This window comes from Vombatus ursinus, unplaced genomic scaffold (genome assembly GCF_900497805.2).
Source record: "Vombatus ursinus unplaced genomic scaffold, bare-nosed wombat genome assembly UNPS02004423.1, whole genome shotgun sequence".
Lineage (NCBI taxonomy): Eukaryota > Metazoa > Chordata > Mammalia > Diprotodontia > Vombatidae > Vombatus > Vombatus ursinus.
Genome location: NW_020944201.1, coordinates 1,053,330 through 1,065,965, shown reverse-complemented (window position 1 = coordinate 1,065,965; position 12,636 = coordinate 1,053,330). Strand labels below are relative to the sequence as shown.

The 12,636-nt window shown below is 49.5% G+C and overlaps 1 protein-coding gene across 3 annotated transcripts in view; it reads right to left on the bottom strand.

Annotated features, from left to right (window-relative positions):
• Window positions 1–12,636, bottom strand: part of ARHGEF9 (Cdc42 guanine nucleotide exchange factor 9) — a 277,350-nt gene that overhangs the window by 207,135 nt on the left and 57,579 nt on the right. For all 3 annotated transcript variants that reach the window (XM_027836028.1, XM_027836022.1, XM_027836035.1), the window contains exon 5: window positions 10,680–10,789. In XM_027836028.1, coding sequence (XP_027691829.1) covers window positions 10,680–10,789 — 110 coding nt within the window. The remainder of the gene's footprint in view (window positions 1–10,679; window positions 10,790–12,636) is intronic.

The following is a 12,636-nucleotide window of genomic DNA, read 5'->3' as shown; positions in this document are numbered from 1 at the left end:
GCCAAAATGTTCTTAGATGCATATCATCATCCTTGGCGAGCAGATCCATGGTCACTGGGGCTAGATAGGTCTGAATCATCTCCCTCCGTCCTCAATCTCCACCTCAGCTACTCCAATGCACCTGGGAGGTCCCTGATCTTCAATGTGCCTTCCTCCAACCATGTGCCTACCTTCCCACCCTGGGTGGCTGCTGTCCACATCCTCCCCTAAGCTCACCACGGGGGGTGGGGGGGTCAACCCCATGACGCTAGAGGCCTTCCTCACTTTCTCCTGACAAGACAAGGGTACCAGAGAAGCACTGGGTCTGTCTGCCTGTCGTCTCTCACCCTCACCATGTGACCGGACCATCTGTTCTTCCTATCATCTGCTTCCCTCATGACATCCTTGAAATCTTCCCTGGTTCTGGGCTGTAGCTGGCTGCCACCCACTGTGTGTCTCACCACTGCCCTCTGTGTGATATTCATTTTCAATACTTGGGAAACTGGTGTGGTCCATGTCTCACAGCCCCCCTGTAAGGACCCTCGGGAGAAGTAGGGGCATGGATAGAACTGAGCAGGCACTCAGCCCATCTTTAGAAGAAATACTGATAGTGAAAAGATGAGCCTTTGTTTGGGGGAGAAGTTTGAGGTCATTAAAGAAGCCCTGTGATCCACAATAGGATGGGGACTGGGCCTATGAAGTTATTTGGAACTCCCAGGTAAGGAAATTCCTTTCTCTGATGCAGTTTGTTACCACCTCTGCAACTCCCAGTCTGAGTGAGCTGACTAGAGAGCTGCACCCAGAGGTGAAGCCACTTGCCCTCCCAGGTCACGTACGTAGGATGCAGCAGAGGCCCAGCTTGAATCCAAGGCTTTCAGGCTTTAAGGCTGGATCTCTAGCCACTGTATCACCCTGCCTCTTTGCAAGCCGTAGACAATCTTCAAACACCATTTCACCAGCAGCTATAACCCTGGGCGAGAGGCTATGAGGACTGATCCCACCCCCTTCTCATGCTATTTTCAAGTATTTGAAAGTCTGACGTTTGAAGGGATTTGTTTTGTGAAGTTTGGATTCAGTCAAAGGGCCACTCTTGAGGACCTAGAAGGTCACATGTGGCTTTGATGCTGCAGGTTCCCCACCTCTGAATTAGACCATCTGGCCCCAGAAGTTACAAACAGGGGTGAAAGATACAGAGGAGGCAGATTTAGGCTTGTTTTTTGGGAGGGGGAGAACAACATAATTTAAGATGTCTCCAAATGGAACAGGATGTCTTAAGGTAGTGAGTTCCCCATCAACCGAAGTGTTAGAGAGACCCAATGACCAGTTGTCAGGAATGCTATTGAGGGTATTCCTATTCAGCATCAGGCTGGCCTTGAGGGCCTTTGAAGGCTCTTCCCAGTCTGAAACACTGTGCTTCTGTGACTGCTGATCCATTCTCCAGATCAGATCTCTTGGCTGCCCCAGCCTATGTACTACCAAAAGGGTCTGAGTGTCTGTACTTGCTGCTGCTTGCTGGCATTGCGCCAGTATTGAAGTGTGAATTATTATTATTGGTAATCATCATCTTATTACCGGGACTATTTGTTCAGGGGAGAAGATGGTTTCTCCTCTAAAATAATGCAGCCTCCCTTTGAACCAAATGACTCTCAGCCGGGGTTCCCTGAAGCTCAGCTAAGCCTCTGCATTTTCTCCAGGGCAACAGTGGTCCCCCACCCCCACCCCTACTCCCACCCCCAGCCCCAGCCCAGCTGAGCTGGAGAACAATTCTGATTGGATGTCAGGCACAGGCTTAATGTGGGGGCCTACTGTGGCCCACCATGGGGGAGGACTGGGGATTGGTCTGTGGAGGGGGTTGGGTCATACTGATTTACAGGGCAGCCTGAGATGGACTGTCTCCTTAAGAATTCTGCCACAGTGAGGTAGCACCACTAATCCCAATGAAGGATGTTATATAAGTTACAGAACAAGATACTCTCAGAGAATTATAAGAATCAGCCTACCAGGGCTGGAAGGGGCCTAAGGATCTAAATGTCAAAAATAAAAGGCACCTTTTCTATGGAGTGTCAGAGCTGGGAGGGCCCTTAGACCATGGGATAGAAGGGACCTTAGGGCATAGAAATGGGGGAGGGGAGGTCTTCCTAGTCCCCCTCCCTTATTACCCCTTCTCCCACCACTGGCAATTCCCAGATCTTCCCCTCTCAACAACTAACCCATTTTTATCATTCCTCCACCCCAACCCCATCAAATCCTCCCCACCATACCCCTCAGTTGGTGCCCTCCACCAAGTGCCAGGCAGTGGATACTGTAATGAGGGTGCCTCTGGCAGGGCTGTCCAGATGAACCTCATTGCCTAGAAAGGGGAAGTAGACAAGCTGTTTGGATACTTTTATTCCATTCCAATGTAATAGAAATGAACCCTGGAGATGGAGAGACAGGCTAGCCAACAGCTGCATGGGTCCCTGCGCTGGTTAGTAACACGCTGAGCTGTAGCAGGCGGTTGCTGGGCTGGCTGTCCCTGGCCAGGCCCCTAGAAGTGGCTTATCCTTGCCCTGGGCCCTTCTTGCCCCTCTAAGAGGTCCAATGTCCTCTGCTCCTGCGGGTGATGGTGAAAACAAAGCAAGCAAGCAGTCTGGAGCTTGGGAGGAGGCATGATGGTACTGGTGGGTGGGCCCTGAGGGCAGGCAGGCAGGCAGAGAGGGATGCTGGCTGCTGGGCAGGCAGGTGGACAGGCAGTCTCTAGGTGAATTCTCTGCTCTGCAGGCCCTAATGCAGAGCAGAAAGAGAGCGAGATCCAAGAGAGGAGAGGGAGAGAGAGAGAGAGAGAGAGAGAGAGAGAGAGAAAGAGGAGAGAGAGAGAAAAGAGGGGCAAGCTGGATGGATTGAGGAGGTCAAAAAGAGAGGGGCAATGGCATTAGGGAGAGGAGAATGAGATGGGGAAGAGAAAGGGGAAATAGCAGGGTAAGAGAGAGGGAACTAGAGGGAGAAGAGGTATGGGGGAAGGCAGAGGAGAATTGAGAGGAGAAACAGGAGGAGGGAGATTGCCTGGAAATGGAGGAAAGGAAGGAGAAGGGGAAGGAACAGGAGGAGGGAGGAAGGGAAATGGAATGAAGGAGAGATAGGGTTTGGGAGAAGGGAGGGAGAGGGGTAATGGGAGAAGTTAGAGGGAGGAGGAATGGAAGAAGAGAGGCGGATAGGAGGATCCAAGGAGATGGGGAATGAAAGGGGGAAGGTATAAGGGGAGGAGGGAGGGATAATGGGAGAAGGATGGAAGAAAGAGGCCCAGGGAGGGATGGAAGGGAAGGGAGGAGAGGAAGAGGGAGGAAGGGGAGGGGGAAAGGGGATGGGTAGGGAGAGGGAGAGGGGAGAAGAGGGGCAAGGAGAGAGGGGGAAGAGTATAGGAAGTTGAGAGAGGAGGAGGAGAATGAGGGGTTGGAAGTAGAGGGAGGATGGTGGTTGGGAGGAATGGGGAATAAGAGCAAAGACAGGGAGATGAAAGATGGGGGAGGGAGGAGGAATGGGAAAGGAAGGGGGAAGGAGAGGGGTGGAGGGAGGGCGGGGGAGAGAAAAGAGGGAGGAGGGATTGGGGCAGAGGAAAAGTGGGAAGGGAAGAAAGGGAAAGTGTAGGTCAGGGGGGGGAAGGAAGAGAGGGAGAAAGGGGATTAGGGGGAATGAGAAAGTCAAAGTGAAAAGATTCAGAAGAATAAAAGAGAAAAAAGTAAATCAGGGTGCAGAGCCCAGAAAGAATGAGCAAGATGGAGGAATGAGTAGTTCTAAACCAGGGACAAGGATAGAAAAAGAAAGAAACCAAAAGAGAAGAAAGGAACAAAAATAAGAGCGGAGTGGTCTTTGACTGATGGAGGGTGGAGGGAAAGGAGAGACAGAGAGACAGAGAGACAGGGAGAGAATAGTCATCACCAAGCACTGAGTTCCCCGGGGCCTGCTTCCCACCCACACCCAGTGCTAACTTCCTAATAGACATCACAGCCACTGAAGCCTGTCAAGGCTGTCGCCCTGCCAAGTCATGGCCACCATGCACACCTATCAACAGCTGAAAGGCACAATGAGGCCATGAGGATGCTTAGAATTTCCAGGAATTTCATCCAGGAGCCAGCAAAAGACTATAACCTCATGTTGCTGGACCTCCTACCGCCCGCCCGCCCGAGGGCTTCTTAAGCTTCTCAGGACCTCTAGGTTCCTGCTCTGTAAAATCAGGTTGGACTCTTAATTCCCTATGAAGTTAATTAATTGTGTGTTCTAAGAGCCTTAGAGAGAACTCAAGGCTGGAATCTACCTCAAAGGGCTCAGCTGTGGACAGCTCCCTGCCTGTGCTTACCAGCCAAGCCAGGTCAGCCCTGGTCTTGGCAGTTCTAGGTAGGGTGGGCTCATAGCAAACAGGATCGATGGACCCCAGCACCAAAACTAACTTCAGCCTCCTCCTTTCTCTTTCCCACAATAGGACCAGTGCTCAGTACAGTGCCTGCCTGGCACATAGTAGGTGCTTTTAATCATGTCTCCTGAATTGAAGTGACCAGAGGATTCTAGGACTAGGAAGGGACGCCAAAAGCCACTGAGTCTAATCCATCCGTTTCACAGAGGAGCAAACTGAGGCCCAGAGGAGAGAAAAGCCTTACCCAAGCTCACACAGCTGGAGAGTGGCAGAGCCAGGACTTGAACCCAGACCCCTGCTTCCAAATTCAGGGCTATCGACAATGCCAAACTGCCCAGTGCCAAAGTACAGTGAAGACCCCAGGCTTGCCCCAGACCATCCTTGCCAATGCTCTCCTCCATCAGCATCTTCAGAGCACCTTGAACAGGTAATGCCCACACAGGAGGATTTCAGAAGGCCGGGAAGGCCCCCCAATTCTCCAAATCCCTCTCCACTCAATATGGGAAGGGAATAAGCATTTATTAAACACCTACTGTGTGCTAGTGCTTTACAAATCTCTGACATCGACTTTGCCTCAGGGAGGGTGAGAGCTCTGACAATAGATAACCCAGGGTGAGAAAGGCAGTAAGTGATGCTGTGAAACCATGGGCCTGGATTTCAGGCCTCAGTTTCCTCCTCTGTTACAAATCAGCTATTATTATTCACTCTGAGGAAGGCCAGTAATGGCTCCAAAAGTGTTTACAGGATACTTGATATCCACAATCTCATTTGAGCCTCCCAACAAGCCTGCACCAAAGTAGGTACTCCAAGTATTATTATTATTTTTTTTTAACTAGGCAATGGGGTTAAGTGACTTGCCCAGGGTCACACAGCTAGTAAGTGTCAAGTGTTCGAGGCCGGATTTGAACTCAGATCCTCCTGACTCCAGGGCCGGTGTTCTATCCACTGCGCCACCTAGCTGCCCCAAGTATTATTACCATCAGACCTATTTAACAGAGCAGTAAACTGATGTTCAGAGTGGTCGTGCCACAGCAGATTAATTCCCCCTGCCCCTTTCCCCGAACCAATGGAGAAAGAATCCATCACCTATCATGGAACCTAGAGCTGAAAGGGACCTCAGATCCGTTTCACAGAGGAGGAAGGTGAAGCTGAAGGTCCAGGGTCACAAGGACCAGAAGTGATAGAGCTAGGACTGGAACCCAAATATTGGCTGCTTTGCCTGAGCCGTCTCTCAAGTCTGACAACTGCCCCAAAGCATAACCATTGGATCATTAATCATCCCTGTAATAAAGTCAGCCCTGAACTGGGAGGTTTTCATTGTAGTCACACCACTAACTGGCAGTGTGACTCTGAGCAAGTCACTTCCTCTAGGCCTCAGTCTCCTATTCTGTAAACAGAGTCAATAATCCTCATACTCCCTCTTCCTCCCAGGGGGGTGTTGGGGGAAAGTGCTTTGGAAACCTTAAAGTGCTCTAGAAACACAAGTCACTGTTACCCCTCCTGACTCTGGAGTCTACAGGCCCAGCTACCCCCTGCCACCTCCACCCCATGGTACCAGCCCTTGGGAGAGGCCACTTTTATAGGTAGAAACATCTGCCTAAAAGTTGAATTTTCTCCCCACCTCAAGACACCATCTGAAACCCTCAAGTCCCATAGGACTATAGATCTGGAAGGGCCTAAATCGCTCATTTTACAGATGAAGAATCTGAGGCAGACAGAGGTTAAATGACTTGCCCAAGTTCACACAGTTGGGAAGTGTCTGAGGTTGAATTTGAACTCTGGTCTTGCTGACTTCCAGGCCTAACATTCTATCCATGCTACTATGCTTCCTCTCAATACCGACAGAGGAAAAAACCACCAGTCATGGAATCTGAATTGGAAAGAAACTGTCAAAACTGTGCCTGATCAAGGCTGCCCTCTCCAAAAATGCTGAGAGGTGAGCATTCTGTTTCTGCTTGAAGACTTCTAAGGATGGGGAACTCACTATCACCCAAGGCAGCCTATTTCACTTAGGTCAAATGATTAGGAAAGTTTTTTTTATTTTTTTTATTTTTGGGAATCCAGACTAAATTTCTAACCTCTACTTGCAAACCTCTAGGGATGGGGAGTTTCTTAGGTGAAGTGGCTCACCTGCCCCCAAGGTCACTTCATGACACTGGGAGAAGATTGAGAGAATGGAAGAGTTGGGAAAAGCTCAGATCTTCCCACTGTGAGGGGGGACATGATATTTATTTGGAGTCCCACTTTGGCAGGCCATCCAGCCCACTCCATGAGGGCCGGAAGACGCAGCTGCCTGCAGTCAGGTGCTAAACCAGTGGCTTAGGGCCAGATTTAGAATTTCAACCCCTCCCCAACTCCTCTCAAGCATTTTACAGTTATCAAGTAATTAATGAATTAGTTTATATATATTTTCTCAGCCTAGCACCAGAGAAGAAAGAAGCTGGGCTAATTTTAACTTCTTAGGGGGCGGGAGCAAATTTGAGTTGGTTTTTGATGGGGAGGGCAGGGTTCTACACTTTTCAGAAAGGAAACAGGATATGGAGAAAAAGCCAGGGAGGAGAAAAACTACTATCCCCGTCCCTGTCCCCCCCCCCCCCCCGCTTCTGTAAGGCCCAGGGACTGAGGGAGTGGGGGAAGGGGGGTGGAATATCCTGGAGTGTCACCTACAGTGTTTTCTGGTTATCTGAAGTTGTGTCTTTGATGTTCCATTTCCCCCTCCCCTTTCTCCCTCCCTTTGCTTGGGGGCATCACTGAGGGTTAGAATGATCATAGGCCTGAAGTGCCCACATCATGGTGGGTCAGGGTTCACTTTCTGCCTTAGACCTTTCCTAGGTCTAACCCTGGCCAAGTCACTTATCTCTTTGTACCTTGGTGATTTTATCTGTAACATGAATGGGTTGGACCCAATGACCTCTATGGTCCTTTCCAGCACCATATCTAGGATTCTCTGTGTGGTCTTAAACAAATCTCTTTCAACTCCCTGGGCCTCAGCTTCCTTCTCCGTGTTAAATAAGGGCTAGACTAGACCTCTGAGATCCTTTTCAGCATGAGATTGAGGATCCTATGACATTCCTGGGCCTCAGTTTCCTTTTCCACCAAATGAGGGGGTTGGGTTAGATCCTTAATAAAAGGGTTTGTCCTGTGAAGTTTGGATTCAGTCAAAGGGCTGCACTTGAGGACCTAGAGGGCCATATGTGGCCTTGAGGCCGAAGGTTCCCCACCCCTGGGATGGTTTCTGAGGTCCCTTTCAGCTCCAGATCTAGGGTTCTAGGATCCCACTGTTGAATTCCTTCCTACCCTTTAAAACCCAGCTCAAATGCCACCTCCTTTAGGAAGCCTTCCTTGATCCCTCCCACCCCCATCAGTAATGACCTTTCCTCATCAGACTCCATGGATATCTTTTCACTTACATCAAGAATATCAACACATACCATTTTTATACTTGCTATTTTAAGCATCAGGGCAGCTAGGTGGCGCTGCAGTGGACAGAACACCAGGCCTGAAGTCAGGAAGACTCATCTTCCTGAGTTCAAATCTAGCCTCAGACACTTACTAGCTGTGTGACTCTGGGAAAGTCACTTCACCCTGTTTGCCTCAGTTTCCTCATCTGTAAAATGAGTTAGAGAAGGAAATGGCGAACCACTTCAACATCTTTGCCAAGAAAATCCCAAATGGGCTCATGAAGAGTCAGACACGACTGAAACAAATGAACACCACCACAACAAAAGTTTAAGCATCACAAAGGCCTCATCACACAGTAGCTTTGGAGCCTGCCAGCTCTGGGTTCAAGTCCTTCCTCTGACACACACTGGTTATGGGTCCCTAGGCAAATCACCTAACTTCTCAGTTAGGCTCCATAGACTTCTCAGATCCCGAACCATTTCTTGGACTCCTGAATCACTGAGATTTCTCCACAGTGCCATCCCCTGGCTATGCCCTGCACTTGGCAGAGGTTCCACAAACCCTCTGAGGTGAGAGGCCATCGAGCCCAATCTTTCCCTGGCCAAGAATGCCCTTTCCAACATCCCAGCATGTGCTGATCCACCTTCTGCTTGAAGACGTCCAGTGGCAGGGACCCATGCCAGACTATTCCACTTTAGGCCAGGTCTAATTATCAGGGAGTTTTTTCCCCTCAGCACCTAGCCTCAGTTGGCTTCTCTGTCTCTATTTACTGAAGGAGGTTGGTGAACCTAGAGGAATGAAGGATTTAGAGATGGCAGGAATCTGAAGAGATCAACCAGCCCCAAACCCTAATTTGACAGACAAGGAGGACTGAGGCCCAGAGAGGGGGAGAAATGCTTCCTACATCACACAACTCAGCAAATATCTGAGATAGCTTTGCAGAAAGTAAGCTTTGACTGCTAGCCACACTCTTAGTGGCTGAGGGGAGCCAACATTATTAAACCAGGAAGGAGGGGTGAGTGCCCAAGGCTTCAGGCTCCTCCACTCCTTCTATTCATCCATCCTAAGCCAATTCAGAGCTCGGGTGGCCCCAGTGCATTAGAAAGAAAAGATCAGTGGAGTCTGGGGACCCAGATTTGAATTCTAATTGCAGATACTCACCAGCTGTGGGACCTAAACAAGTGGGTTCCTCTGCATGGGCCTCACTTTCCTCTTTGGTCAAATGAGAATGTTTAATCTGGTGGACTCTAAGAAACTTGCTGGTGCTTTCAATCCCTTGCCCCCTTGTTGGGTCACCCAGTCACTGTCTTCCTAAGATGCCTTCAAACCTCCCACGACAAAGTGCTGTTTTCGAGCAAATACAGTCATTTCATGGGGTTGAGGTAGTCTGACTATTCTATGGCCATGGAGGAAACCGACGTAAATGAAATCTGGAGACAGAGTGGGCATACAGGTCTGAGTGTTCCTGCCCTTTGGCTCCCAAGGAACAGAGTGCTCTGGGCCCTGCTCATAGGGGCCTCTTGTACGGAGGGGTCCAAGAGGGACTGTTCCAGGGGAGGCAGCCAGAGCAGACTACAAGGAATCTAGCTTCTCCCCCAGGCCTAGCTTAAGACTCCAGAGGATCACAGACTTTCAGAACTGGTAGAGACCTGAGAATACAAAGCAGGCAACCAGGTGGGTAGGAATTTTCCTTGAGGCTCCTGGGGCCAGGGCCCTGTCCTTGGGGGAGGAAAAGGGGTGCCACAGTAGAAGCAACTGTCTGTCTGTAAGGACTGCCTTCTCAGTCAGCCATATTTCTAAGGATTTGATGCTTGCATTTTTCAACACATGTGTGTATACATGTGTGTGCATGTGTGTACCCACAGGCACACAGGTCTACATGTACAAATGCTCTCACACAAAGGCACATATACATAGAGAACGTGAACACACACAGATGGATATAGGCACATAGAGAGTAGCATGCACAAAGGCTGAGATACACACACACACACACACACACACACACACACACACACACACACACATTCTTAGAGGCTCCTACATATAGAGTTGGAAGGGAGGGCCTTCATAGGCCAGCTAGTCCAAAACTCTCATGGCACAGATGAAGAGTCCCAGGGAGATGAAATAATTCGCACTCATGGTAGGGAGTGAGAGCTGGAGGATTAGAATGCAGATCCCCTGCCTCCAGGGAAAGTTCTCTTTTTTTCCACTTTGCTATGGAGCTTCTCCCAGGCTGTCCCAGGCAACAGACACAGAGACGTGTGCATGAAGACACATGAACATACATAAGCCTATAGGCAGACGTGTATACACATGCATGGACAGCCACACAAAAAACAGCTACACACGGGTACACACACACACACACACACACACACACAGACACACACACACACACACGCACACACACACACACTTGAAGGCACACAGTCCTTCTAACACTCACCATCGGAGCCCCCAGCTTGCCTTGATATTTGTGAAACAACTTCCCCTAAGAGACAGGCCCATAAACATGTCACCCGAGAGCTCTGAAGACAGCCAGGAGCCCACAGGATGTAATAAAAGACAGCCAACGTACCCTGGGTTTGAAATCTCACAGTTTCCCCATCTACTTGGGGAAAGCAGCCAAAGTCAAGGGCAGCAGTGGGTGGTGTGGAGCCCATAAAAGGCCTTGGATTTATCTCTCAGAGAAATTAATCTCAGAGAAAAAAAAAAATCAAAGGTTAATGCTCCCAACTTTGGTGTCTCCATATAATAACTCAGAAACTCATTTTAAAAAATCACTTCTACTCCAAGCACTGGACGGGCTGACGCTTAAAATGTGGCCAGCAAGAGGAAAGCCTTCCGATTATAAAAGCCAACAGACAGGCTTCCAGGGCCCCCAGAGGAACAAGAAGGAAGTCCTTACTTTGTTAATGAGTACTTGCTCGGCCCCAGGTTTTAGGGGTTTCCAATGCCGTCTCTTCTTTCGACTCTCCCTCTGGACTTCCAAGGTCTTGGAGTTTAGGACCGTGCTTGCTGTGGGGACAAAGCACAGAAATCAGGATTGGAAGGCTATTTGAGGAAATCTAGTCCAACTGGTCCAACCGAGGCTCAGGGAACTCACTGGATCACAGAACTAGGGTGGGAAGGGACCTCTGAGGCCAGCTAGTCCAGAGAAGAGAAATCACTAAGGGGGCAGCTAGGTGGAGGAGTGGATAGAGCACTGGCCCTGAAGTCAGGAGGACCTGAGTTCAAATCTGGCCTCAGACCAAACACTTGACATGTACTAGCTGTGTGACCCTGGGCAAGTCACTTAACCCCAATTGACAAAAAAATTAAATAAATAAATAGATAGATAGATAGATAAATAAGAATTTAAAAAAAAAAAAAAAAGAAATCACTTCGCCAGGGTCACACTGCTGGGATCCCAAAGTTAGATCTTTTGACTCCAGTCAATTGACAAGCCAGTTACTCAACTCATACTATGTCAAGTGCTATGCTAAGTGTTAGATACACAAAGACAAAAACAAATGGAACAGTTTCCACCCTCAGGGAGCTTACATTCTATTGGGGAGACATGTCCATCAATAAGGATATACAACATCAATACAAGGTACTTTGGTGAAGGAGGCCTTAGCAACTTGGGGTGGCTCCTGCAGGAGAGGGGCTGGAGCTGAGCTCTGAAGAAAATTGGAGATTCTAAGGGGCAGGGTGAGGAAGATGGGTCTTCTTGGGCTGGGGCACAGACGAAGCAGAAATGTGGAGAGGGAAGCCTATTTGGCTGGATTGTAGAGTAGAGAAAGAAAGAAAAGAAAGAAAGTAAATACGGATAAATCTGCAGAGGCAGTTGGCATTGGGAAGTAGCAAAGCCAGGCCTTCAATCAAGCCATCAACCAGAATTTATCAAGCCCCTCTTATATGCCAAGCATCGTGCTAGGCACTGGGGAGGATCTGGCCTCCTGCCTACTCCAATGCTTTCTTCATTAATGCAGCACACCTCCATGAGCAAAGACACAGAATGTCAGACTTAGAAGGGACTTCCTAGGCCTTCTGGTCCAATCCCTTCAATTTACAGATGATGAAATGGAGACCCAGGGAGAGGTCAGTGACTTATCCCATGGCCCCAGCTAAGAGAGTAGTAACAATGGCCTGTGTCACTGGGAGCTGGGTGAATCTGTCAACAGCCCCCAAGACTGGGTGCCAAGGAACAATGTGGAAAGAAATGAGTGTTTCTCCAAGTCCTTCTCCATCCCCTGGGGGTGGTCTGATGACCAGGAAGGAGCCAAAAAGCCAGTGATAATGTAATAGCTGGCGCCTTACAATAGCCCTGCAGAGCCAGGCACCACAGCAATTATTACCGAAAATGTGGCTCCCAGGGTTAAAGGACTGGCTTGTGGTCATACACAGCTTACAAGTGCCTGGAGCGGGGATTTGAACTCAGCTCCCACCCTTGTTGGGTCCAGCAGTCATCCCACTCCATTATCATGCTGCCAAGGATGCGCCTTGAGTGAACGATATATACAATGACATCAAGCGGCATGGCCATCCCCAGGACCGCTAGCCTGGCTGGACACCTGCCCGCAACCATTCAGGCCTCACCCCAGACCACACCTATCACCAAGGAGGGGAAGCTGACAGCAGCTGGAGCCCAGGACCTGATCTGGGAAGAGAAGCCTGGGACTTCTTGGGCCCAGCTCAGCTTGGCTTTGGTTCATTAGTTGGTTTTTAAATCATCACAGATGTGATGGGGAAGTCGAGCTGCCCTAGAATCCTTATGTCAAACCACGCCAGGGCTGGTCCTGTTCCTGGACAAACACTATCAGAGCTGGGAGGGGACTTAGAACAGGGAATGTCAGAGCTGGGAGGGGACTTGGAAGAGAGAA